The following is a 27160-nucleotide window of genomic DNA, read 5'->3' on the forward strand; positions in this document are numbered from 1 at the left end:
ATAGATAGATAGATAGATAGATAGATAGATAGATTTTTTTTTTTTTTAATCAGTTCTTTCTACGTACCGACAACAACGATGTTGCAGACCCCCTTCCTGGATCCGGTGCTGTTTTCCACGACCACCATGTATCTGCCGCTGTGGTGCCGCTGTGCTTTCATCAGGCCCAGCGACATGGTGGTGAGGGAGTTCTTGAACATGATGTGAACGCTGGCCTTCAGCTCGTCTTCATCACGGAACCAGCTGATGGAGGGGGAAGGTTTGCCCGTGTAGCGACCCTGAAGCTGGCAGCTCTCTCCCACACGGATTATGATCTTATCGCGGAAGTCCACCTCAATGGTTGGGGGCTCTGCAAGAACCAAAAGGCAAATCGAATTGAAACTTACTCCATGAAAGGGGCAATATGGGAGCAAGTTTGGGGGGGAGGGGTAGGTATAATTGTATGTATCTAATTGTATCTGCATTGCATTCTGTATAACGTCTAATAATACCAATAAATAAACATTGAGAAAAAAAAAAGAAAAAAAGGGAGCAATATGCAGTTTCAGGGAAGGGGGATTTGTTTGAATTTTTTTAGAGCCTGCAGTTAGTTTACAAAAAAAATCATCGTAAATCAAAACAAAAAGTTTTGGATAGGCAGTGAATATGATATAGAAATAAACCATTTAAAAATATATATAATAAGTGGAAGTAATTGCTGTAAAAAGAGATCTGAAGAATATTAAAAATTAAAAATAAGTATTAAAAAAATATACAGCCCGGAAAAAATTAAGAGACCACTCCAAATGTTCAGTGTCTCTCGTTTTAATATTTATAGGAATATGTTTGAGTAGAATGAACATTTTGATTTAATAATATAAACTACTGACAATATTTCTACCAAATTCACAATAAAAATATTGTCATTTAGAGCATTTTCAATAAGTTATGTAGAGATGAAGATTTAAGAAAAATCCAGACTGGTCTCTTCATGTTTTCCAGAGCTGTATATATAATAATAAGTTCTTCTTACCCAGTTCGTTTCTGCATGTGATTGGTTTGGTGCGGTGTGATGGTTTGCCGGGTCCCATCTCGTTACAGGCAATAACTCTGAACTCATAGCTCTCTCCTTCCCTCAGCCCATCGTAGGTGAACTTCCTCTCCATCAGTGGCTCCTAAAATAATAATAATAATAATAAAAATAAATGTTATTTGTATTGCAGAATAATACAATAAAATCAAATTAGTTAGAATAAAATAAATTAAAACAATTAATATACATTTTATTTGTATTTCACGTCATATTGCAGGAATCTCAAAGTGCTACAAAGAAGTAAAAGAAATACAATTACATACAATAAGTCAGTGAGAATAAAAAACTTGTGGTGTAGTGGTTAGAGTGCCAGCCCATAGAGTCTCAGTCCTCTTCACAGCAGACCACAGGTTCGAATCCAGCCCGTGGTCGTTCTCTGCATGTCATTCCCCTCTCTGACCCATTTCATCTCTATCTCTTCTAACTATCTAATAAAGCAATAAAAATGCCCCAAAAACAATCTATTTAAAAAAGAAAATGATGGGGGGGGGGGGAGGGCGCTCCGGTGGTGTAGTGGATAGAGCGCGTATCATATTGGCTCCGGCCTTCGTTGCAGTGGTCGCGGGTTCAAATCCAACCCGTGGACCTTTACTGCAGGTCATCCCCCCTCTCTCTCTGTCTCTGTCTCCCCATTACAACTCTGTACCATCTAATAAAGCTTGAAAATGCCAAAAAATAATCTTAAAAAATAAATAAAAATAATAATAATTAATATGCGAACCTTGGTCAGTCTGCTGTACTTGTCTTTGCCGATCATACGAGCTTCCAGCTGGTACATGGTGATCTCTGACCCGCCATCGAACAGCGGAGCCTTCCAGGTAACGCAGATCAAGTCTTTAGTGACTTTAGTGACTTCAAGCTCCTCGGGGCGGTCGGGCACACCTGCACGCACACACACACACACACACGCACACATAGTTTTTTAAAACGTCAAATGTGTAATATTATAATAATAATAATAATAATAATAATAATAATAATAATAATAATAATAATAATAATAATAATAATAATAATAATAATAATAAATAAAAAAAGTTTTATCACAGAATTTTTTGTTTAGGGAAGTTTTGACGGTTACATAATCTCTATAAAGCTATAAACCATTTAATCTTTGTTAAACGTTAATAAAAGCTTTGGGGTTGTAAATGTTTATATGTTTGCATAAAAAAGTAACATTTTCAATAAAAATCGTTTGTGTTAAACACTTTAAAGGGGCACTGTGTAACATTTTAAGTAATGTATTAGCTCAAATCAAACTCATTCATAAATATGTCCTCATTGGTGTAAAATCACCTCTGCCAATAATCTGAATTATCCTCCTGAGTGGAGAATTACAAATATTAATGTTACATTTTGTCCATTGAGCGGGCAAGTCGTATGGAGGAATCCATGTTTTTGGAATGTCATCAGGTGCATTGTTTAAAATATAAAATTGTTCTTGTCCTTGAAGGCCACTGTAGCTTCTGTTATTATTCAAAAGGGGTGGGGTTACCCAGGGAGTGTTGCATTCTGGAACTTTCAAGAACTTTCTTGATGATGTCACATTACACACTGCCCCTAAAACTCACTGATTGGTTCTTTGACGATGAGCTCGCATGGCGTGGCGGAGAATGGTCCGACGCCGATTGCGTTCTCTGCGGCCACTCTGAAGAAGTAGGCCTTGCCCATGGTGAGACCGTGGGCAATCGCGTTCTGTCTGCTGGCTGTGAAAGAAAGCGAGGTCCAGGCTTTACGCTCGGCCTCCCGCTTCTCAATCACGTAGTTACTGATGGGGGAACCGCCATCGTTCTCGGGGAAGAACCAGTTGATCTTGCAGGAATCGTTGCTCAGGTTTTCGGCGTTGATTGGGATTCCAACGGGCCCGGGCACGTCTAGAATTAGTAGGAGGAAGACAGGCACACAGGGGTTTTTTAACACGTTTTTTTTTACATACATTACATTAAATACATTTAAATACATTTTTTAATAATTTGTAATACATAGAATGAGTTTGAGTTGATAGACAATTCATGCTCACAGTTAAACAACTTAAATAAAAAGCAGAATTTACATCAGTTTAGAAAAATAGAAAGTCCAGGCTCTTGAAAAAAAAATATATTATTTGAATTTTTTATATTATTATAGGCTACTCAGATACTCATTTAAAAAAAAGTATCACATTATAAAGTGAAATGTATCGTTTACAGTATGATATACATTACTTTCAACTGCAATTTCAAAAAAACTATCATGCAATAATGTTCAACGTTTCTATCACTTTATAACACGATACTAATATATTTTTTTCTGATTTATTTCCAAACGTAAAGAGTGACTTACCCAGGACTTCCACGGTGATGCTCTTGCTCTTCTCTCCTCCCGCGTTATGGGCTTTGAGTGTGTAGACTCCCAGGTGTCTCCTGGTGCAGGGCTTGATAACCAGAGATGAGCTGATGGCTGTAGTTTCCACTTTAGCCTCTGGGGGCAGTGCAGCTCCGTCTCGGCCCCACTCCACTGTGGGTGCGGGCTGGCCAGACACGTAGGCGATGATACGGATAACTCCGCCGGCGTGGACAACCATCCTATCCTTCACAGAAGCGTCCAAGTCCAATTCAGGTGCAACTGGAAAGCAAGGGCAAGGCAAGGCAAGGGAAGGGAAGTTTATTTCTATAGCACAATTCGGACACAAGGCCATTCAAAGTGCTTTACAGGGGCAAGATTAAAATACATAAAACACATTAGAAAAAGCGATTGAATAGAAATAAAACATTTAAAAGCAAATATAATATAATGGACTCACCTATTCTGTCGTTGACCTCGAGAACCTCCGGCACTTCTCCCGGTTCTCCCTTTCCGGCGGCGTTGAAAGCGATCACTCTGAACCGGTATTTACCGCCAGTCTTCAGACCGGTGATCACGAAGCGTGTGCCGCGGATTTCTGTCTCCTTGGCCTGAAAGACACAAACAGACAGTTCTTAAAGTTGCTCTATTTTTTCTGTTTTTCTTTTCATTATGTATGTTTCTATGTGATGTAAAGCGCCCTATGAGTGACCTCCAAAAAAGCGCTATACAAATCCTATCAATTATTATTATTATTATAATCTATGAAACCAAGGCTGCTTTCCAGTCCCCATATTTCACTTCTATTTAGTATGGTAGAAAAATATCACGTAAAAAAAAGTAAAACATTTTTTTTTATTATATCTCACTTTGCAAGATTTCCTGAAATATGATGCAATCAGAAATAAAATAATGTAGTTTTTTCCCTCTTAATTTAAACTTTTTTTTACAATAAAATGTATTCTATTCTAATCTAATCTAATATATTCTAATATAACAGTGTTTGTCCTACGCCATATTAGTTATTTATTTTATTTTGTCTTTTGTTTGTGTGTTCACTTTTTCAGTCGTGTGTTTGTGTTCCTTAAAAAAAAATCTAAAAATTAAGTGTTACAAATATTATGGAAAAGACGCCACTTAAAAAAAAAAGTTGTATTTCACTTGGTAAGATTTCCTGAAATAAGATGCAATCAAAAATAAAGTATTTAAAAAAATGTAATGATATATAATATATAAGAGTGTTTTTATCATATTGTATCATGTATCATATTGTATGGAATGTAAAGCCCACTGAGACAAATTTGTTTGTGATTTTGGGCTATACAAATAAAACTGATTTGATTTGATTTGATTTGATTTTCCCCTTACTTTGACCCAGGCCTCGGTGCCTTCCTCCTTGTATTCCACCCAGTAGCCCATGATGTTGGATCCTCCGTCCTTCAGAGGGGGGATCCATGTCAGGTCCACTGTGGTCCTGGTCCAATCAGAAACCTTCGGTGTGGGAGGAGAGGGAGGGGCTACAGAGACAGACAGACAGACAGACAGGTTAACATTCTGCTCTATGTAATGTAAAACATACATACAGGGCTGTGGTGAAGTGTGTAGGGCGGGTATCCACTGATAGATAATAGGATGTCTGCACCCATATGTAAATCAACTTGTTTATGATGTTCAAGGAATTAGCACAAAAAGGCATAACAGCAAGTTTTCAGGAAGTGTTGAAATTGTGAGCGTAAAAGATTTAAAGGAAAAGTAAAAAAAGAGATTGATTCAGATGCTAAAATAAATGGTTAACAACTTATTCTTGTTTCTAACTCGACATGACACATGATTCTTTTAACGGTGTATGGGGATATATGTTAGTAGTAGCTAAGCATGGGAAAGTCTGGGGAACAGGTCTCCCTTTAACCCTAACCCTAACCCAAGAGTCATCATGGGGCAAAGAGACACTGAACCCTAAACTGTTCCATATAGTTAGCTTTCACCCTGCGTGGTAGCTGCTGCTGCTATCGGTGTATGAATGTGTGTGTGAATGGTAACGTGGGAATGGGAACAGGTCTCCCTTGAAAAAGAGTCTCCGGTCTCAATAGGATGTACCTGTATAAATAAAGGTTAAAAAATCAATAAAAAATAAACCCTTACAGATGGGGTCCCTGGCAAACACAGGGTCAGTGAGTGGACTGGCCAGTCCGGGCCCGGCTGCGTTGACTGCTGTGACTCTGAACAGATACTGAGATCCCTCGATGAGTCCCGTCACATTGAAGGATTCTCCCATTCCCATGGGGCGGATGGGGTCGCGGGTGACACGGGTCCAACGTTTGCCTGTCGTTTCTTTGCGTTCAAGCCAGTAGCCGATGATGGGAGTGCCGCCATCTTCCTCTGGCTCTTCCCAGTTGACTGTCATTGAGTCCAGAGTCACGCTGGTGACTGTGGGCTTCTCAACTTGACCGGGGGGCACTAAAGAAAAGATGGAGGAAAAATGGGTTAATTTTTTCAAGCATTGGTACATTTTGAGATTTCTGTCTATTTTGCTTCCATAAAATGTCTTCTTTTTGATATAGCAAAGGTCCAAAAGGTACATTTAAGTTTTTATTTGACTACGACTATTCTGACAGTCATTCCAGAAGGATGTATGATAATTAATATGTTGCTCATTGTCTGATATGTGACAAAACATTCTGAAAATGCATTTTGAAGACCTGTAGAAGGCATTTTTTTGATTTCAAAATGGAAAAAAAGGCTTTATCTGTCATCAAAATATTACCAAAAACCTGCATATTTATACAATATAATACATTTTGCTATGTGTTGAAGCCTTTGTACTCACAGTGTAGATCTCTTGCGATCTCTGGCTCACTGTCAAGCGGTTCTCCGACTCCATACTTGTTCTGTGCCATGACGCGGAACACATACTCGTGTCCTTCCATCAGACTCTCAACGGTCCAGATTCGTTCTTTGGGTTCATTGGTGACGATCACCCAGGTCTTTCTGTTGGCCACACGTCTCCAGATCACGTAGTTGGTGACTGTGGATCCGCCATCGTCTTTAGGTGGAAGCCAGGACAGAGTAATCTTCTCTGCTCCGATCTCCTCAAACTTAATGGGAGCGGAGGGTGGACCCGGGCGGCCTAGGGAAGGAAATAAAGAAAGAAAAAATAAGTTTTAGGCAAAATAAATCATCTTTGTCTGTTTGCTTTTGTTAAAAAAAAATCCAAAAAATCACGTAAAAATAATCATAATTTTTCTGTTCTATAGACGACTGACATTTCTACAAAATTGTAATTTCCATTTATTAATACAGAGATCTAGATTTAAGAGCTTTTGTCCCACTTTTATTGATCAACATTTTTAGACTTAAATTCAGCATTTGTAGCAAAAAAAAGTAAAAAATAAGTCTGGTTGAAAATAAGAAATAATAAAAAATAAAAAAACATTAGGCTGTTATTAATATGTCTTGGTGTGTTGGTGCGTACCGAGCACGTTGAGCCTCATCTCCTTGCTGGCTTTGCCCATGCTGTTGGAGGCCACCAGTGTGTAGAGTCCGGTGTCGGGGCGTTTGCCTTGTTGGATCAGCAGTGTGCAGGTATCATCCGATACGATCTTATTGATGTGTTCGTCGTACTGAACCTCCACCTTAAAATAATGATAATAAGAAAAAAACTTAAGTTATAAAGCACTTTTCATATCACAATTACAGAAGGAAAAATCTGGTTTTAATATGCAGCCTAAGCTCTGCAACATACCAGTTTACAGAGCCTAGGCTGTAAATTAACACTGGATTGTTTACGTTCAGGTAGCGGATCGTGAGGAGTTTTTCACTGAGTTCAACGAAAAGGTTATTTTGACAACCAGCGTTCTCCAGAATCACTGACTCCACCTTTAAAAGCAAAGGGCATAACATCCATGTCGGTTACCTTGTCGTCTGACTTGTGTGGCGGGGCCTTGTGCCAGGTGAGTGTGGGGAAGGGACAGCCGCGGACCTTAGCCACGATGCTGATGTCAGTTCCCTGCTCAACCTCCATGAAGTCTTCCAGCTGGATGGATGGAGCGCCTGCAAAGGAAAGAGGGAATATTTTTATAATCTGATTAATATCTTTATAAGATCAAAGGTGCACTTAATGACTCTGGGTTTGTCAGAGACGTCAAAACTTTCCAAGATATAAATTCTCATAACTGAATAAACAAACTTTCCTCAAAGGGAAAAGGTAGATCCCTGGAACACTGTTTGAAGTTAGAAAGCTTCCTGAAAAGCTACTGTTTCACTGTTGTTGTTGTTTACAGCAGCAGGGCCCACAGTTTGGTTTACAAACATATTCTAGGCTTACGTTTGGTTCCAGGTTCCTCAAGATAATTTAGTTCTGTCTGTCTGTCTGTCTGTCTGCCTGTGCGTCTGTCTGTCTGTCTGTCTGTCTGTCTGTCTGTCTGTCTGTCTGTCTGCATGTCTATCTGTCTGTCTGTCTGTCTGTCTGTGTCTGTCTGTCTGTCTGTGTGTCTGTCTGTCTCTTACATGTCTGGTCCTGGATGACGATGGGTCCCACAGTAGATGAAGGCCTGCTGGCTCCGGCCTCATTGTAAGCCTGAACCCTGAACTCACACTCATCTCCTTCAGTCAGATCTTCAACCTTGAACCTAGTCGCCTCTATTTCTCTACGGTTAACCCTGGAACAAGCAGCAAACACAGATACTAAAAAAGGGTTTCTCCACACAGTATTTGAATTGTAATTTTTTTTTAAAACATACACAAACAGACACCACACATGTACCATCTTAGTAAGGACACAAATTAAGTAATTCAATTATAATAAATGAAATGAAAAAAAATATATATTAGTTTTTATGAAACCCAATACATTTATATGAGAAATTTTCAAATTCACAATTTCAAATGTCTCGGACAATTTTTTCTTGTCCAGTGACCCATGGAGACTCATGCTCAATGTTCACGCTGGTATCATCAACTGAAAGATTCTGACTAAAATAAGCACTTAGCCGCTCCACTATCATGAAATGTGTATGGTCTGAGAGGAAATTCTACTCTTTAGTTAAACCTGCAGTGTGTAGAATTTTGGGTTTTATTTCCTAGCAGATTTTGTTGAAAGTAATTATAATATCCATAAGTACATTTAATTTAGTGCATAATAGCTGAAAAAAAAAAAATTATTATTTTTTCCCTAGAAAGAGTCTCATATATGTCCATATTTCTGCATATTTTGGACCAAGGCCTAGTGCCGCCATTTTGAAAGTGTCATAGTTGGAATGTCATCAGGAGCATTGTTTAAAATTTAGAATTGTTCTTGTCCTTGAAGGCCACTGTAGCTTCTGTTATTATTCAAAAGGGGTGGGGTTACCCAGGGAGCGTTGCATTCTAGAATTTTGTAGAACTTTCTTGATGATGTCATATTACACACTGCATCTTTAATAGTAGCAGTAGTGTCTTTACCAAAGATAGTATATAAAAGCTTTGTACCTATCCCCATCCCCATACTTATGCCTGAGTAGATGTTGTTATTTTTTTATTTATTTTTATTTTAATGTTTATTTGACAGGGACAATACATACAACATTGCCACAAAAAAATTGGAAAATGTGATGCGTATAAGACGTCTAGCTTCAGCTAATTTGCAGTCTTTGTCCCTGGGTCAGGCTTTAAAATACAATCAAAGATACTAAATACAATAAATGCAGTGATAGAGATACAGTGAATAATACAATTAATAGGTACCATGAGTCAATACACACAGCTGTAGTTATACATTTCAGATTAAAACACAATTAAATTTAGCATTAAACATTAGTAAAGTGCTCTATTGAAATAACTTGAGAGACGTTAATGTTCACATTTCTGCTGCTGCTTGAGCCAATACAAATACCTCCTCCATGATTCCTTGGTTGCTTCGCTGGCGGCCCAGCAGAGCACATCCACGCTGTAGTGTGTCACTGGGGCACCGCCATCGTTCCTAGGAGGCTTCCAGGTGAGTGTCACTGTGCCCTTCCTCACATTGGCAATCTTCAGCCTTGTTGGAGGGTCGGGAGGATCTGGACACAGACACAGAAAGAAATACATCACATGCTGGTCCCTGTGTCAACTTCTAAAGCACTTACATTAAAATACACTTTTTAGAATCATTCTTAGCACTTTTCTGAACGTATCTGCACACAGAAACACATGGTAAATGGTAAAATGGTAAATGGACTTGTCTTATATAGAGGTTTTTTAGCAGATCTTTCTCGGCCCCAAAGCGCTTTACATTTCTTGCCACATTCACCCATTCACACTCCTAAAGCACTTAACATAAAATACACTTGTTGTTATCATTCTTAGCACTTTTCTGATTGTATTACAGAAGGATATTTTTCATATTTAGTTTATTGTCTGATTTATGAGGCATTTTTTATCTTAAAAACATGAAGAAAATTTATTTTTAAGACCTGTACATGGTATTTTTTAAATGAAAAAAAAGGGATGTACATATACTCAGAGAGAGAATACGTACGGATAGGATCTTTGGCTTTGGTTCCATCGACGGTCTCGACAAACGGACTGAAGCCGAAGCGATTCTCGGCCCTGATGCGGAAGATGTATTCCTCCCCGTTGATCAGGTCTGGAACCACCAGGGACTGAGCAGCACAGGCTGGGTTCACCTGAGAATCAAAGTCAATGTCAAAATGATGTCTATAGCACATTTAAAAACAACATCAGTTGACCAAAGTGCTGTACAAGATACAATACAAAACAACATATAAAGATACATGAGAAAAAAAAGTTAGGAGTGCAAATGGTTCAGGGACAACACGATTTTTTTTTTTTATATTATTGAAAAGTTAATTTTTCCCATAATTTAATTCACCTCGAAATGGATCGAAATGAATTGAATTTGAATTGAATTCTTTTTTATTTCGAAACAAGTTCAGAAAAAGAAAAAAAGTAAGCAATAATAAACAATAAAATAAAATGCTGAAACAAGTGGACAGTTACAATAAAGTAATATTTAAAAATTAATGAAATTTTGAATTTAGTATATATGAAAGTTTCACTACTTGAATGGACTTTTCCATGATATTCAAAACATTTTTAGATGCAACTGTATTAAGAGTATATCATCACAAGTGCCACCCACAACAACATAGGACCCTTTCACAGGCTGACTTATGTTTCCAATAAACTTTCAACTGATCTTGATGTCAAAGTAGTTGAAATTCCCCTTTTTCGACTTTCTCAATCTGCTGCCATAAGCTATCGAATTTGGGTCCGACCAGAAACCGTTTTAATAGAATATCATCACACAGTTTTGCGCTGAGTGTTTGTGTCCGTACCTTGGTCCAGGCTTTTCCCTTCACTGTCTTCCTCTCGATCCAGTAGCTCTTGATTCTCTCTCCACCGTCGCACGCTGGAGGCTTCCAGGTGAGACGGCAGGTTCCCCTGGTAACGTCGCTAACCTTCACATCTCTGGGAGGTCCGGGCAAGTCTGTGGAGGCACAAGTAATTAAAATAAATATAGATTAATAATAAATATATTAAAATATAAGAAACAATTATAATAAATAAATAAATAAAAATCGATATAAAATATGTTTGAATAAATAAATATTAAAATCAACAAAAAATATCAAATACATAAATATAGAATATTAATTAAAATTTGATTCTAATGTCTTCTTCCATGTTTAGTTACACACTAGAAACAGCAGGCGTTTACGTACCGAGCACATTGACTCTGACTTTGACGACCTTGTGTCCGGCTACGCTCTCTGCGTTCAGAATGTATCGGCCGCTGTGGTTCAGTTTGCTGTCTGGGATCACGATCAGAGAGCTGGTATCGGTCAGGGTGATCTGAAGAGGACAGCAAAAAAACAACATGGCGTCACAAATCGACTGTGGGGCGACTGTGGCTCAGGTGGTAGAGCGGGTCGGCTGATGATCAAAGGGTTGGAGGTTCGATCCCAGCCCCTGCCACCTGTGTCATGGTTGTTGTGTCCTTGGGAAAGACACTTCACCCACCTTGCCTCGTGTGAATGTCGATAGTTAGCCTGCTATCGGTGTATGAATGGTAACGTGGGAAAGGGAAACAGGTCTCCCTTGCAAAAGAGTCTTCGGTCTCAATACATTTAAACTTAAAGATCTCTTTCAGTGACATGTGCATTTAAACATTTTATTTCCTTTGAACTGAGTGAGTGCTATCTGTCTGTTTTTGTGTTCTGTGTTTTTTTTATTTTATTATTCCGTCTTTTCTATGTGCTTGTCTTTCATTGTTGTATTGAAAAATGTATATTGAATTTTTTTTATATATAAAATGTACAAAATTAAAATTTTAATATATATATCTGTTTCACACCTTTCTGCCCCCGTTCCTTTTTGGGGCTGTGTTTTTACCACAATGTTAGGTGACAAAGAGGTCACAAGAGGTCTCAGGGGGGGACTCTTCAAAAGCTCATGTACTAAGCGTTTCTGAATCCATATAATGTAATGCCTTGTTTATGTTACGAAAGTTAATGTTCAACTTCATGTGTCGATTGGATTTATCAGAAAATAGCATCATTATAGCCTTAACCAACCCTATGACGGGCTATCGGTTCACATCCAGGCTTCCAAAGCATTGGCATGATAGCTTGCACCTATTTTAGTACAGTATTTTATTGAGTAATGTATTTTAATGTGTTCTATGTGTGTGTGTGTGTGTGTATGTTGGATGTGAGTGGACCATCTGAGTCCATAATAAAGATTATTATTATGTGTGCATTGGTCTGACCTCTGCGTCGATGGGCAGTGTGTGGATTTCATTCTTCTTCTCTGTCTCTGCGGTCCCGTCAAAGTGCCAGGTGACTTTGGGAATGGGACGTCCAGTGATGGTGGCGGGAATCCTGATGGTGGTTCCCGCTCTGCAGTTCAGCAGGTCGTGGGCGCTCACATCCAGAGTCACTGAGGGCTCAACTGGAGGGGAAAAACAATAACAAACAATCTTATTAAGACTTGTGCTTCATATAAATTGCATTGTATTCAACTAAACAGTCTAGGTTAAGCTTCATGGAGATAATAAGAGCCATAATTTAATCTCTTTTGTTTTAATTTATTGGAATTTTTCAGAAAATCACATTTTTAATCAAGTTAGAAGACGAAGTTATACATCTATAGTAAACCTGTTCCATTTCCATAACAATTATGGATCCAGAGTGACTGTGGGCTCGACTGGTGGACAAATAATAATAATAATAATAATAAAGAATTTTAAAACCATTGAACAATGTGTAATGAAGTCTATTTGAATGCAGTGTCTAATATTGGAGTATTTAGCATCATCTAGTGGTGAGATTGTAGATGTCAACGCTCCTTTGCAAACCCTTTCCCCCTGGGGGGGGGGGGATAGATAGATAGATAGATAGATAGATAGATAGATAGATAGATAGATAGATAGATAGATAGATAGATAGATAGATAGATAGATAGATAGATAGATAGATAGATAGATAGATAGATAGATAGATAGACAGACAGACAGACAGACAGACAGACAGACAGACAGACAGACAGACAGACAGACAGACAGACAGACAGACAGACAGACAGACAGACAGACAGACAGACAGATAGATAGATAGATGTCTTACTCAGGATATCCTTGGGAGTGACGTCTGCGCTCTTAGCGGGCTCAGAGTTCCCAGCCTCGTTGACGGCGTAGATCCTGAATCTACACTTGCGTCCTTCCTTGAGGTCTGGGACAGTGATCTCAGTGGAGGGGTGGAGCTTGTCTGCGGGGTTGACCCTCCTCCATTCGGGTAAGCCATCCTCATGCACCTCCACGATGTATCCCTTGATGGGGCTGCCTCCATCGCGCTCTGGGGGTGTCCAGGTGAGCGTGACGCTGTTCTTGGTTTTGTCTTTGACCTCGGGGGCTCCGGGCGGGCTGGGACGATCTGAGAGGAGAAAGAGAGAAAAGAGCAGTGAATTTTACGTTTGGGTTTGGCTTTTAACTGACAAATCACTTTTCTTGTGGCGCTTGTGGATATTTTTGAAGGAAGTCCACTTCTAGGCAGATGTTCAGTCACTCTTAAAGCTCTCCATTTGTAGATGATTTGACTCACGGTGGACCGATGGAGCTCAAACTTTTTTAAATTAATTTATCGCTGTCCCCCACACAAATGTGCAACATCAAAACTCTATTCCTGAGATCCTCTGAGATTTTCTTTCCTCTTGGCATGTCTGGCCTGTATGGGTTCACTCTGGTGAGCTTAAACTGACCTGGTTTGATCTCTGTTTTATCTAGTGCCGGGTTCACATTCCTTCAAGCAGCACAGTATATTTTAAAGAGTCATGATTGTTATAAACTTACTGCATGGATCCTTAGCGAAGCGACAGTTGGATGACTCGCTGGGCGGTCCCACTCCCGCAGCGTTGCAAGCTGCGACTCTGAACTGATACTCTGTTCCTTCGATGAGCTTTAACACTGTGTAGTCCAGGGTCTTCACGGCCGGTTTAGTGACTGGTCCACGGTTAACCCTGCCCCAATACACTGCACCTCTCTCCCTCTTCTCCAGCCAGTAGCCCTGGATGGTAGAGCCACCGTTGTCAAGCGGAGGCTCCCAGGTTATGGTCATGGTGGTGGCAGTAGCGGCGACGATTTTGGGGTTACGAGGAGGTCCCGGGAGGCCGAATGGATCCCGCAGCTGCACCTTCTCTGAGTCGCAGCCCTCGCTCACACCGTACTTGTTCTGGGCTTTGATCCTGAACTGGTAGAGGCCGTTGATGTTCAGTTTGTACACCTGGGAGAGAGACACACACAGGGACTTTTATTTCTTCTATTCATTAGCTTTTAAATGTTTTATTTCTATTCATTCGTTGAATATGGAATATAATATAATATAAAAACACATTATTATAAAGCTGGAATTATTACATTTATACAATTGTTAGGCTGTTATTTCTTGCAAATTTCCAAATACTATTTTTAACCCTTTTGCCTAATGTGAAACTTCTATACTTTCAAACTATATATTCTGAATTGTACAGCTGTGTGTAGAACTATTGCACACTTAACTGTAGTTTCAAGTTTCAGTTAAATTGATCGGTCAAGGGGTAGGACTGGATAAGATTTTACTTCCTCCTATCCCCTTTTGAGCATTTGGAAAGTGTGTCTGTTTTTGCTTTTGTTTTATTTATTCATCTATCACTACTATTTTAACTTTGTTTTCATTGCAGCATTAAAATGTTTGTGTTCCAAGCACTGTGTGTGTGTGGGTGTGCGTGTGTGCGTGCGTGCGTGTGTGTGTGTGTGTGTGTCTGTGTGCGTGTGTGTGTGTGTGTGTGGTACAACTAACCCCGTATCTCCTGTCGATGAGGTTGATGGTCAGAACTTCAAAGTCAGACTTCTTCTTGCTGGCGTCTCTGCGCTCCATGATGTAGTTGGTGAGCTCACTGCCCCCGTTGTCCTCTGGCGCGTCCCAGGTCAGGTAGCACGAGTCGGCCTTAATGTCCGACACCACAATGTTCCTCGGTGGGAGAGGGCGGTCTGAAAGATAAGGGGAGAGGGTCGGTTAATTCAACACTGAATATGTTACAAAGAATGTTCTACTCGCTTTTTGTTTTTGTTTTGTCTTTATTAATTTTTTGGCACCAACTGAAGTTACATTTCATCTTATTTAAAGATGGATTTATTCACAGCATGTAAAACATTTCTACCATAATTTTTTTAATCTGAGATCTATCTTGTTAAAATGGATTTTACCAAAAAAAATTTAAATACCGAAAAATTCAAAACTAATAAGAATGAAAAATAAAAATGAATTTCATAAAATTGCTTTGGAAAAAAAGTATCGTTCAGGAACCAGTATCGAAGTCAATGTATCAGCATATGTATTGATATAATTTTTTTTAAAATGAAAACTGTACCCAGCCCTGTGTACATCTAAGAGTAAAACATGCAAAAACAAAAAATGCAATTTCTTACCGAGGATTTCGACCTGAATGACGTGCGTTGCGGTGCCGAAGCAGTTCTTAGCGACCAGCTTGTAGTTTCCTGTGTCCTGTCTGATGGTGTCTGGGATCGCAATCTTTGTCTTCATGGTCTTCTTGTCCACCTACACAACACGGAATGGAACATTTAGTAACTTATATCACACAATTCATAAAAAAAAAGCAGTTTCGATTGTTAGTGACAAACATTGAAACTATAGATGTTAAACAGTAAATGATAGAAAGAAATAAGAAAAATCCAATTCATGATTTTTTTTTTCCGTGATTCAAGATTCAAGTTTCAAAGTGTTTATTTATTTATTTTTATTTATTTTTTTTAATTTTTTTTTTAATTTTTTTTTTATTGAAGGTTCTGGCAATAGTCACATTAAGTACTGAATATATATATATACAGAACCATATTTTACAGTTTTTTGCTTAAAGTGTTTATTTTTAATAAGCACACTAAGAAAATTTTTCTCAGTCATACAATGAAATTCTTCCTTTGTTTTCCACAGACTGAATGCCAAGAAAGAAACATGAAAATATGGAAAATATGCAAGTAAAATGTTTAAAAAGCAGCAACAATACCGATGCCAAATGTTTGTTCCATGCCATATTCACTGTGATTCCATTGAAATGTTTTCTTAACAACAAAATGGCCGCTGTAGAAAATGCTGATGTGACTTTTTACATATCAGCATTTTTACTTTTACTTTCAGGCCTGTATGAGATATTTATATAGCTTTTTAGTCAGTTTCACTACTTACATTTAAACAAAATCTAAATTGTCCAGCCCAAAGTACTGATGCAACAGCAGAGAGAAGCTGATGCCTTGACTCGGGTTGTTAATATTGTATCCCACGCGTATCACTGTGTAAACTATTGATTCAGCATCACAGTAAACTTAAATGGGATCAAAATAAATCAAATAATTATTTTTATATATATATTTTTTTCTCATGCTTTATAGAAAGTGTGGAGAAACAAAGATGAAATGGGTCGGAGAGGGGAATGACATGCAGAGAATGACCCGGGCTGGATTCTAACCCGGGTCTGCTGTGAAGAGGACTGAGACTCTATGGTGAGGGGGGGGGGGGGGGGGGGGGGGTCTCTAACCACTACACCACAAACAAATTCATCTACTAGGTCTGTTGAAAAGAGTCTTATTGGGGTGAAAGATATCAGGAAATCAACAAGGGGCGTTGAACAAGTATTTTAGGTCCACTTTAGAGTCAAAACCTCATGCCATCCACCTGTTACCTTTGTGATGACAGTTGTTTTGGCGATGAGTACCATATCCTGTTTTGAGTGTAAGACTATAACTATAATGTATTATAGAAAAAAGTACCTGCCGAAATATTATGTTAATTCTCCATAATATGCTTAAACTGATTTTGCTTTTGAGGTCAGATTAGCCAAAAGTTATTACTAAAACAGGAGCCTTTCTAAAAACATGTCCAACCATTGTTTAAGTACTCTCTTTGTGTTTTATGTATTCTATAATGTGTTTTATGTATTCTATAATGTGTTTTATGTATTCTATAATGTGTTTTATGTATTCTAATCTTGCCCCTGTAAAGCACTTTGAGTGGCCTTGTGTCTGAATTGTGCTATATAAATAAACTTGCCTTGCCTTGCCTTGCCTTGCCTTGCCTTTGTTTTGTCTTTGCCGTAAACCATTGTCTTATTCTGTTATTATTTGAATGTTGTTTTCTCCAATGTGCTATGGTCGAGAGCCGGAAATAAATGAATGAATAAAAAAAATAAAAAAAATTAATGTAGTTTTTGACTGTAGTTCTCACCTCTTCTGTCTCCATAGTCATCTTGTCATCGATCGGTTTCTCGATCACGACGTCGTTTTTCATCCATTCCAGCGTGGGCAGAGGCAGACCCTTCACCTCAGCCGGGATATCAATGGCTGAGCCTTTCTTTACGATGATGGTGTTCCTCTTGAAGTACTTCAGGATGCTGATAACTGGAGCAACTGGGCACAAAAGGACAAACATTTATCAGTATTTTTTGTAATTTGGCTTTTCTATCTATCTATCTATCTATCCATCCATCCATCCATCCATCCATCCATCCATCCATCCATCCATCCATCCATCCATCCCTCCATCCATCCATCCATCCATCCCTCCCTCCCTCCCTCTCTTTCTCTCTCCCTCCCTCCATCCATCCATCTATCTATCTTTTTGGCTCAGGTTTAGTTGTGGATATGAATTGGGTAAAGCTATGATAATGAGATAGACATATGCTTGTTATTATGCTTCTTACCCGACCAGAAAAACCCAGACACCTTCCTTTCAAACATCAGTATTTAAACATTGCACGTTGTACTTTGGTCTAAGTTGAATCTAAAATATATCTGTTTACAAAGAATGTATTATTCCAAATAGATAGATAGATAGATAGATAGATAGATAGATAGATAGATAGATAGATAGATAGATAGATAGATAGATAGATAGATAGATAGATAGATAGATAGATAGATAGATAGATAGATAGATAGATAGATAGATAGATAAAAGTAAAAGTAATAAAAGTCAGTAAAATTAGTCAATAATGATGTGCATCATAACTGTCAAATAACTAATAGGGATCCTAAATTAAAATAAATAAATAAATAAATGCTTTTCTTACTCTCATCGTCCATGATCTTGACGGTGATGGGTTTGCTGGGTTCTCCGTCTCCGACCTCGTTGACGGCTTTGACCCTGAACTGGTACTCCTGGTTCTCCGACAGGTTCTCGATGGTTCCGCAGCACTCGGTGAAGATCTTACGGTTCGCCACTTCGAACTCGGTGCCGTCCGATCTCATCTTCTCCACGTAGTAGCCTCGGATCGGGCTGCCGCCGTCCGTACGCGGGGGCTCCCAGGCCAGATCGATGGTGCTCTTACTACGGTCTGTGTAGTGCAGCTTCTCGGGCGCAGAGGGGGTTCCTGGGAAAATATTTGGGGGAAAGAATTTGGTTGAAAACGGGTCGATGTGTGCTGTGAGTGTACTTTTGTGTATGTGTCTTTGTTTTATTGTAAAAGAAGCGAGAAAAACGATCTATAAATCTAATGTATTATTTTTATTAGTATTTAACTTCACAGGGTTCCCACACAATTTTACTGATACATTTATAAAAGTTTATTCATTTATTATTAATTTTTTTTTTATTTATTTGCACCTTTATTTATTTTTCTTATTTATTGTATTAAAGCGGCAACGAGTAACATTTAAATATCTTTTAAACAGCCTCATGTTTCCTCTCATAATCATAAATTACATTTAACAGCAAACGAGACCATCAGTGCAAAGAAAGACGTTTTTATATAGTTTTTATTACTGCATTTGATCTGGTCGTACACCCAGTCCGATTTTCGGTTCACGCGTGCATGCTCTATGGTCACATATCCGTATTGGTCGCAGATTTCAGTGTGGCGCAGGAACGTGATTTGAGAAGCCTATCACTCCAGGTGAGGGAAGGGGATAGGGAGACCAGATCCCAATTCACCAGATGTGGGACAAAGACTACGTTTGTGCGGGACAAAGTGCCGTTTTTTTAGCAAAATAAACTCGTGTCACCACCGGTAATGCCAGAGACACGGCTTTCTATATTAAAAAAACACTATCTTTAGATCAGCGCGCAGCAGTTAAGTTAGCTACTGTTAAACAAATAGAGCATTAAGGCTGCGGCTTCACATTAAAAGCATTTCACTGGCTTCACATTAGCATTTCACTTGACAAACGTGAGTTGGCTTTTATTTTGAAGTAATAGGAAGACAAAGGCTGAAGCACTGCATGCAGCACCTTTACAGAGCCACTGAGCCCAGCAGCCCGATACACACACACACACACACACACACACAGACCAATACACACACAGACAAACGGAGACTGCTGTCTCCTCACAGCTATCGGATAAATGCCAGATTATAAAACACGCATTTAAAAAGGGGGGCTCACTTTCAATAACAATGCTTCTAACTTCTAGGGTGACCAGATCGCATTTCCATTACTTTTCACACGTCCCGCAAATTGAGACGTTGTCCCGCGGGAGCCTTGTTTGAGACAGTTATTTGTCGTCATAATGACTAACGGGGCTGAACCATCAAAGAAAAAAAAGAAAATGCAATGTAGAAAAGCTAAAAGGGAGAGTGATAGGCAGGCGGGAGGGCGTTGCCAAGCAACCTATACACAATTTCACGGAGTGAACCTAGACTGCAGTGTTTACTCCTAAATGAATGAGCGGTAGCCTACTAAAACAAAGTTTACTTTGCCTCACCAGCATCATCAGATGACCATTATTCATCTGAAATAGTCATTATTTACAACAACATAAACACATTACCTCATCGTGATCCATAACTAACTGCCGTCTCTCGTTCATTCGCTTGGTGTGGGGACACATACTCGTTCAGCTCCGTGAGAGGTGACAATGGATCAACTCATTGCAATCAGGTGTAGATGCTGTGTCACTAACCACTCTCACCGAGCCGAAAAGAGTCCGGTGCCCTCACACTTTCAACACACGGACACGGCACGCACTATATTGCTTCCTGATTATTTGAATCTTGCACCCCCTGCACGAGCTTCACGACAGCTGGCGTCGTAAAAATACTACCGCTTTTGTTCAAAGGTGTCGCCAACGTGCCGACTTACTCGTTGTAGCTTTAAGCTCGGGCTTGTGAAATGAAAGAAAATATATAGATTAATTGATGCTGTTAATACCTTTTTGTATTGTATGTGGAAGCTAAAGAAAATTAAAATAAAATGTCATTATAAAAAAATTATAATAGTAAAATAATAATAAATGTACCTTTAGCGTCTTCGGCCAGGATTGGTCCCAGGTCCGCGGGCACTCCGTCTCCGAACTTGTTTCGTGCGATGACTCTGAAGTCGTACTCCTCTCCGACCAACAGTCCCTGGATGTCACACTTACAGGAAGCCGTTTCTATTGGCTGACGGAACAGCTTCATCTTATGGTCTTTCCTCAACACCTAGATGGATGGATGGATAGATGGATGGATGGATGGATGGAGGGAGAGATAGATGGATGGATGGAGGGATAGATAGATAGATGGATGGAGGGAGGGAGGGAGGGAGGGAGGGAGGGAGAGATAGATGGATGGATGGAGGGATAGATGGATGGATGGAGGGAGGGAGGGAGGGAGAGATAGATGGATGGATGGATGGAGGGATAGATAGATAGATAGATAGATAGATAGATAGATAGATAGACAGACAGACAGACAGACAGACAGACAGACAGACAGACAGATAAAAGTAAAAGTAATAAAAGTCAGTAAAATTAGTCAATAAATAGTGAGCAATATTGCACATAGTTAAAATTGCATATAAAAACAGAACCAGTTTTGAGAGTTAGATATGAATAATAAATACCTCGTAGCCGATGATGTCGCTGCCTCCGTTGTCCAGTGGATCAGACCAGGAGATGGTGATGTTCTTCTTGGTCACAGTAACAGTCTTCAGGTCCACCACAGGGCCGGGCACGTCTGTGGAAATACACCAAGAAAATCAATATGTCAGCTGTGTTGTTTTGGACATTTTATTATTATTATTATTATTATTATTATTATTATTATTATTATTATTATTATTATTATTATTATTATTATTATTATTATTATTATTATAACTGGTGCATTAAATCTCTGTTTAAACTGGGAGCTATAATATGGAAATACCAAGCCAGTTCAAATCCCAGACATAAAGTTAAATTCTTAATAAAAAAAATAAAAAATGGCAACAAAAAATAATTGCACGTCTTTTTTTAATTTGTTAAGCTTGACCGATAACTGATAATTCCCTGTATAATTCCTAGTAAACCTTGCTGCTATTACGTTATCAACTCAAACACTATCTATCATCTACACACTATCTAACACATTTATCTGAACACTCTTTGTGTAGTGTGGAACTGACAGCTGGAGTCTTTTTTTAGTCTTTTTTATTGTTGTTTGTCTTTTTACTGTTTTTGTATTGTATTATGGACCGTTTTCTCTCTGTGTCTGGAATAAAATTAAAATCAAATCAAATATCTCAAAACACTGACCCATAACGTCCACTCTGGTCTCGGCTGTCTTGGTTCCGGAGCTGTTGGTTCCAGTGATCATGTATTTTCCGTGGTCTGCTCTGACGGCTGTCTTAATGAACAGTGTGCTGTGACGTCCCACTGTCTCTATCATCACTCTCTCCTTGTCCACCTCCACCTCCTCTTTGGCCCATTTCACCTCGGGCTGCGGGCGACCGATCACGAAGGCCGGCAGTCTCAGAGGCTCGCCGGCCTTTATCATGATGCCGTTCTTTACCGAGTCGTCAAAGTAAACATTGGGAGTTTCTGGAAAAGGAAGAGGCAGACAGAAAAATTAGTCTTTGATTTTAGATTTTGTACATGAAGTATTTAATTCTCATTTAATTTAATTTATTTATGTATTCACTCATTTTATTGCTCTTTCTGAGCACCTTTGTGATGTGTGTCTTCTGTTTTTTGTTGTGTGTTTTTGTACTGAGTATGCTAAAGGAATGGCCTTTTTCTTGACATGAAAAACCAGATTTACCCACGGCGGGTATAAATAAAGCTACCTTGAACCTCATTTATTATTCCAATTTGCTGAAATAATTAGATGTTGTAATATTTGCATAATTATTTCAAATTTTCAAACATTTCTGAAGATAATGAAGTACAAAAACTTATTATTTCAAAGTCAGTAATCAACTGGCAAACTATCACAGATAAAACCTATTCACCTGCGCTGTCTAGACACATCAGTAACACATCTTTATTTGCTGTGCCACTATTTAATCCATAGATAGAAAATAAAGGTTAAATAAAAATAAATAAAATAATAGATTTTGTTGAAATGGGATTTTATTGTCTACTTTTGATCCTTATTCTTGTTTTTTCTGCCATTCACCTGTAGTGCAATAACTGCAATATTAAATCCTGAACCTTATTTATTATTCTAATTTGCTGTACCACTATTAAATCCACATAAGTTTTTACCTTGAGGCTCAGTGACGGTCACCGGTTCGGTCACGCCTGGCGCTCCGGGTCCGGCGTCGTTAACGGCGATAACTCTGATGTAATAATCTGCTCCTTCGGTCAGTCCGGTCACGGTGTACGTCAGCTCCTTACACCTGAACTCTGTGCAACGCTTCCATTCCTTCTCTCCGGCCAAAACCTGGTAACAAACAATATATTAATGTATCTAATGTATTCTTTCAACCTTTATTTATACACAAGAGATGACAAAGAATGATAGTTTAACATAACAAGAGTATAGGTCCAATGTTTAAAAGGTGTTGTAAGCGATTCTGGAGAACGCTTGTTGTCAAAATCACTTTTGACTTGAAATCACAAGTGAATATCTCCTCACGATCCGCTACCTGTCTGTACTTTATATTACAACATGAGTGTAACTTCCTACTTTTTACACTAATATTATTTGAAAAAATTAGTCTATGGTAAGAAATGAAACAAATCTTAACACAAAAACATAGGAAAAGCTTAAAGGGGCATTGTGTAACATTTTAAGTAATCTATTAGCTAAAATCAATATCCTCATTCATAAATATGTCCTCATTGGTGTAAAATCACCTCTGCCAATAATCTGAATTATCCTCCTGAGCGGAGAATTACAAATATTAATGTTACATTTTGTACATTGAGCAGGCAGGTCTTATGGAGGAATCCATGTTTTTGGAATGTCATCAGGTGCATTGTTTAGAATTTAAAATTGTTCTTGTCCTTGAAGGCCACTGTAGCTTCTGTTATTATTCAAAAGGGGTGGGGTTACCCCGGGAGCGTTGCATTCTAGAACTTTCTAGATGATGTCATATTACACACTGCACCTTTAAAGGGTTAAGTTTAAAATGTAAATCGAAATTAAACTTTCCAAAATGTCATGCATTAGATCAGACAGAAAATTAATTGGCTATTGACTATTTTCTAACAATTGTTTAAGTCATTTTAATTTAGGTTTGCACAAGAAGCAAACTTGTGAAGAGGATTTGCTGCTTTTCTTTTCTTCTAATAAATTTTTTTTTTACACACCAAAAAATCTATTTATTCTATTCAATCTATATGGAAATACTATGATACTATGTCATACGGAAAAAGTATAAAGCAACAAATTCTGCTTCAACATTAATGAAGAGTCATAATATAACATAATAATAGTAATTTATTTAGAAATAATAAATAACAAAAATGAAATATATAATAAAATATATATAAAAATTTAATTAAAAAATTAAATAAAATATTAAATAGTGTGTACCTTCTCAAGATGGTATCCCAAGATGTCTCCACCCCCGTTGTACAGAGGAGGTTTCCAGGCAACGGTGACTGAATCCTTCCCAGTGTCCACAATCCAGGGGATGGGAGGGCCAGGGGGCACTGAGGGAGGGAGGGGTGGATAGTTAGGAGAGAATGATCAGACTTAACTCAATAGGAAAAGTGTACGATATGGGGTCTTTATTGTACCAAAAACTATCAACAGATGCTTATCCTAATTCACATGTGCTTAATCAGTTGTGTAGATATGTAGAAAAATCTGTAAATGCATAAATACGGTAGATAAGCCTATTGTCTTCCTGTCTACATGAGAATATAATTGAATAAATGAAAGCATTGTTTCATTAAAATAAGAGAATAACTAATCGGATGACTGCATTTGCCATTTTGTTTTTCAGTAATCACAATGATCAGTTATGGGTTTGGTTAAATGACAGGTCCAGACAGATTGATTGACAGCTAAAAAACAAAAAAACAAAAAAGAATTGCGCTTGATCCAACTCCATGTAGCACTTACGTGTGTCACTGTGTAGTTTGGTTTATTTGAAGCTGTAGTACTGACGTGATTCTTGTTGTTCTGAGTTTGTACCTTCATGGTTGAATGCACTTAATGTTACTCTGGAGACATTGGAGGGCATCTTTGTATACTGCAAGTGCTGTATGCTGATCTCTTATTTTATTTGTGTTTTTTTAATCTGCATGCATTGGTGTGCTTTTTGTTGTTATTTATGTATTGAGTCTATTTTTTATACATTGTACTATGGATCTTCATGTGTCCTGAATAAAATCATATATACATAATGGAAGCTAAATATTTTGATTTGATTTGATTTGATTCAATTTATTTCAGACATATCAAACATACAAAACAAAATGAAAAGCATGGAAATACAATAAACAAATTATGTCTTCACAAAAAAAAAAAAAAAAAAAAATATCTTTTTTTTTTTTCTTTTTTTTTATCAAATAAACTGTAATGTAATTGATTGACAGTTTGAAACTTACGGATAGCGTCCATAGCCATGGTGCGCTCTGTGGGCTCGCTGAAGGGCCCGGGACCAGCCAGGTTCTCAGCACACACTCTGAAGATGTAGACCAGACCCTCCATCAGACCGCTGATCTTCACCTGCAAGATGCAACATGGCACAGAAAGGTTTAAGAACAGAGTTTAGAAGGTCAAAACAAAACAATTTATTTTTTCGTTTTATTAGAAGTGTTAATGTTGATAGTTAGCCTGCTATCGGTGTATGAATGTGTCTATATAACTTATTAAAAATGCTCTTTAATCTATTGGAATTTGGTAGAAATGTTGTCAGTTGTTTATATTATAAAACCAAAATGTTCATTCTACTCAAACATATGCCTATAAATAGTAAAACAAGAGACACTGAACATTTGGAGTGGTCTCTGAATTTTTTCCAGAACTGTATTTAAAAAAAAAAAAAAGTGAAAAAAAAGAAAAATAATATTGACCTCGAGTGAGTTGAGCAGAGCGTGGTTGACCCTGGTCCAGTGCTTGCTGTTGACCTCTTTCCTCTCGATCCAGTATCCCAGGATGGGGCTGCCGTTGTCTTTGGGTTCGTTCCAGGAGATGTGAGCGCTGCTGGCCGTCACCTCGCGAACTCTGGGGGTGTTGGGAGCATCCGGAGGGTCTGAAGGATGGAAATAGAATGTTTTTTTTATTTTTTTGTATTTCATTTTTTATTTTTATTTATTTTATGTGATGTAAAGTGTCTTTAAGTGTCCTTCAAAAAAAGCGCTATATAAATACTATCAATTATTATTTGTTGGGAGCATCGGGAGGGTCTGAAACATGGTTTGGAACGTCATTATTCAACAAGTAATGGTGCCGTTGAATTTGGAATTGTAAATTATATATGTTGGTGTTATAACTTGTTTTTAAAAAATTGTTTATTTTTAATTAACTATTTAAGTTTTGGGAGCAAATGGTAAAATGGTAAATGGACTTGACTTATATAGCACTTTTTTTTTCTTTTTCTTTAATAATATGTTAACATAATTAGTTAGATATTGACACATTTGCATATGTATTCAATTTTATTTGTCATTGTATGGCTACAACTACAACAACATTTCTGATGGCACTCTCATAAAAACAGCAATACACAAAGTAACAATCACACGAACATAATTTTCTTTTTTACTCACCGAATGTGTTTCTCGCGGTGACTGGCATGGACGTGCATGGCTTTCCGACGCCGTACCTATTTTCAGCACTGACCCTGAAGATGTATTCCTTTCCTTCGATCAGCTTTGTGATGGGACAGGTGGTTCCCTTGAGTGTGGATGTCACTGTGATCCAGTCGCTATGTTCATTCTTATTGTCCTTCTTCTCCAAGATGTAGTTCAAGATTTCACTGCCACCGTCGTCCTCCGGAGGCTCCCAGTTACATGTCACTGAGGTGTTACGGATCTCATCGAAGGCGAAGTGGATCGGAATGCCAGGTTTGTCTACGGAGAGAGAGAAGGGTCAACGTTTGATATAAGGACCATTCATAGTTTATAAGAAGCATGTACAGCTCTGGAAAAAATGAAGAGACCACTCCAAATGTTCAGTGTCTCTCGTTTTACTATTTATAGGCATACATTTGAGTAGAATGAACATTTTGGGTTTATACTATAAACTACTGACAACATTTCTACCAAATTCCAATACATTCTTTGTCATTAAAAAGCATTTTCAATAAGTAATGTAGAGATGAAGATTTAAGAAAAATCCAGACTGGTGTCTTAATTTTCTCCGGAGCTTTATGCCATTAATAAGCCTAATGTTTTAAAGTAGCTCCGAGTAACTTTTAAATATTTCTGAAACATTCAAATTTTTCCTCTGACAATCAAAGAATGGTATTTTTTGAACAGGTTTAGCTGGAGAAAGTAAGTAGTTAGTAAGTAAGTAAGTAAGTAAGTAAGTAAGTAAGTAAGTAAGTAAGTAAGTAAGTAAGTAAGTAAGTAAGTAAAATATAATTTATTTATAGCACCTTTTAAAAAACCTAGCTTACAAAGTGCTTAATAAAGTACTAAAGCTCTGAAGTGTAGTAACGTGAGAGGGGATATGCGGAAAGACAAATTTCAAAGTAACAATTGACTAATAAAGCAACTTAACTTAACTTAACTAACTTAAATAACTGTTTTTACCTCAATGACTTGTGTTGTATCCCGAGTCTTATTTGTACTGTGAGTGCTGGCTTCTGTTTTTTTTAATTCTGTCTTTTGTATGTGCTTGTCTTTCTGTGTATTGTTAAAAAATTAGTTAAAAAAAATAATAATAATGTAATAAAACTTTTTCTCTTACCGAGGACGTTGACGAAGCAGCTGGCTGTGGCGACACCGTGTTTGTTCTCGACCTGGATGGTGAAGTCTCCGTGGTCAGTCCTTATAGATTCTCTGATGCTGATGCCCGCCTGGCCCTTTGTGCTCTGGTCCATTCCCAGACGCGCAATCAACGGGTCGACAAACTCCTCTTCTGGCTCCTCCATCAACTGAACAC

The 27160-nt window shown here is 38.2% G+C and overlaps 1 protein-coding gene across 1 annotated transcript in view; it reads right to left on the reverse strand.

Moving 5' to 3' along the window:
• ttn.1 (titin, tandem duplicate 1) overlaps window positions 1-27160 on the reverse strand; it is a gene marked incomplete at its 5' end in the record, with an annotated part of 234322 nt that overhangs the window by 88900 nt on the left and 118262 nt on the right. Inside the window, 32 exons of the mRNA XM_080038532.1 lie at window positions 68-349; window positions 1013-1154; window positions 1794-1954; window positions 2644-2946; window positions 3395-3676; window positions 3855-4005; window positions 4763-4911; window positions 5537-5851; window positions 6222-6521; window positions 6867-7026; window positions 7308-7444; window positions 7901-8052; window positions 9264-9429; window positions 9888-10035; window positions 10708-10859; window positions 11095-11224; window positions 12141-12322; window positions 12997-13302; window positions 13719-14148; window positions 14704-14894; window positions 15333-15450; window positions 17131-17324; window positions 17987-18286; window positions 20152-20332; window positions 20736-20848; window positions 21409-21693; window positions 22360-22537; window positions 23636-23754; window positions 24658-24778; window positions 25126-25304; window positions 25822-26124; window positions 26966-27149. Of these exons, the coding sequence (XP_079894658.1) occupies window positions 68-349; window positions 1013-1154; window positions 1794-1954; window positions 2644-2946; window positions 3395-3676; window positions 3855-4005; window positions 4763-4911; window positions 5537-5851; window positions 6222-6521; window positions 6867-7026; window positions 7308-7444; window positions 7901-8052; window positions 9264-9429; window positions 9888-10035; window positions 10708-10859; window positions 11095-11224; window positions 12141-12322; window positions 12997-13302; window positions 13719-14148; window positions 14704-14894; window positions 15333-15450; window positions 17131-17324; window positions 17987-18286; window positions 20152-20332; window positions 20736-20848; window positions 21409-21693; window positions 22360-22537; window positions 23636-23754; window positions 24658-24778; window positions 25126-25304; window positions 25822-26124; window positions 26966-27149 (6514 nt within the window). The remainder of the gene's footprint in view (window positions 1-67; window positions 350-1012; window positions 1155-1793; window positions 1955-2643; window positions 2947-3394; window positions 3677-3854; window positions 4006-4762; window positions 4912-5536; window positions 5852-6221; window positions 6522-6866; window positions 7027-7307; window positions 7445-7900; window positions 8053-9263; window positions 9430-9887; window positions 10036-10707; window positions 10860-11094; window positions 11225-12140; window positions 12323-12996; window positions 13303-13718; window positions 14149-14703; window positions 14895-15332; window positions 15451-17130; window positions 17325-17986; window positions 18287-20151; window positions 20333-20735; window positions 20849-21408; window positions 21694-22359; window positions 22538-23635; window positions 23755-24657; window positions 24779-25125; window positions 25305-25821; window positions 26125-26965; window positions 27150-27160) is intronic.

Source organism: Ammodytes marinus (assembly GCF_949987685.1).
Source record: "Ammodytes marinus genome assembly, chromosome: 12".
Classification (NCBI taxonomy): Eukaryota; Metazoa; Chordata; class Actinopteri; order Uranoscopiformes; family Ammodytidae; genus Ammodytes; species Ammodytes marinus.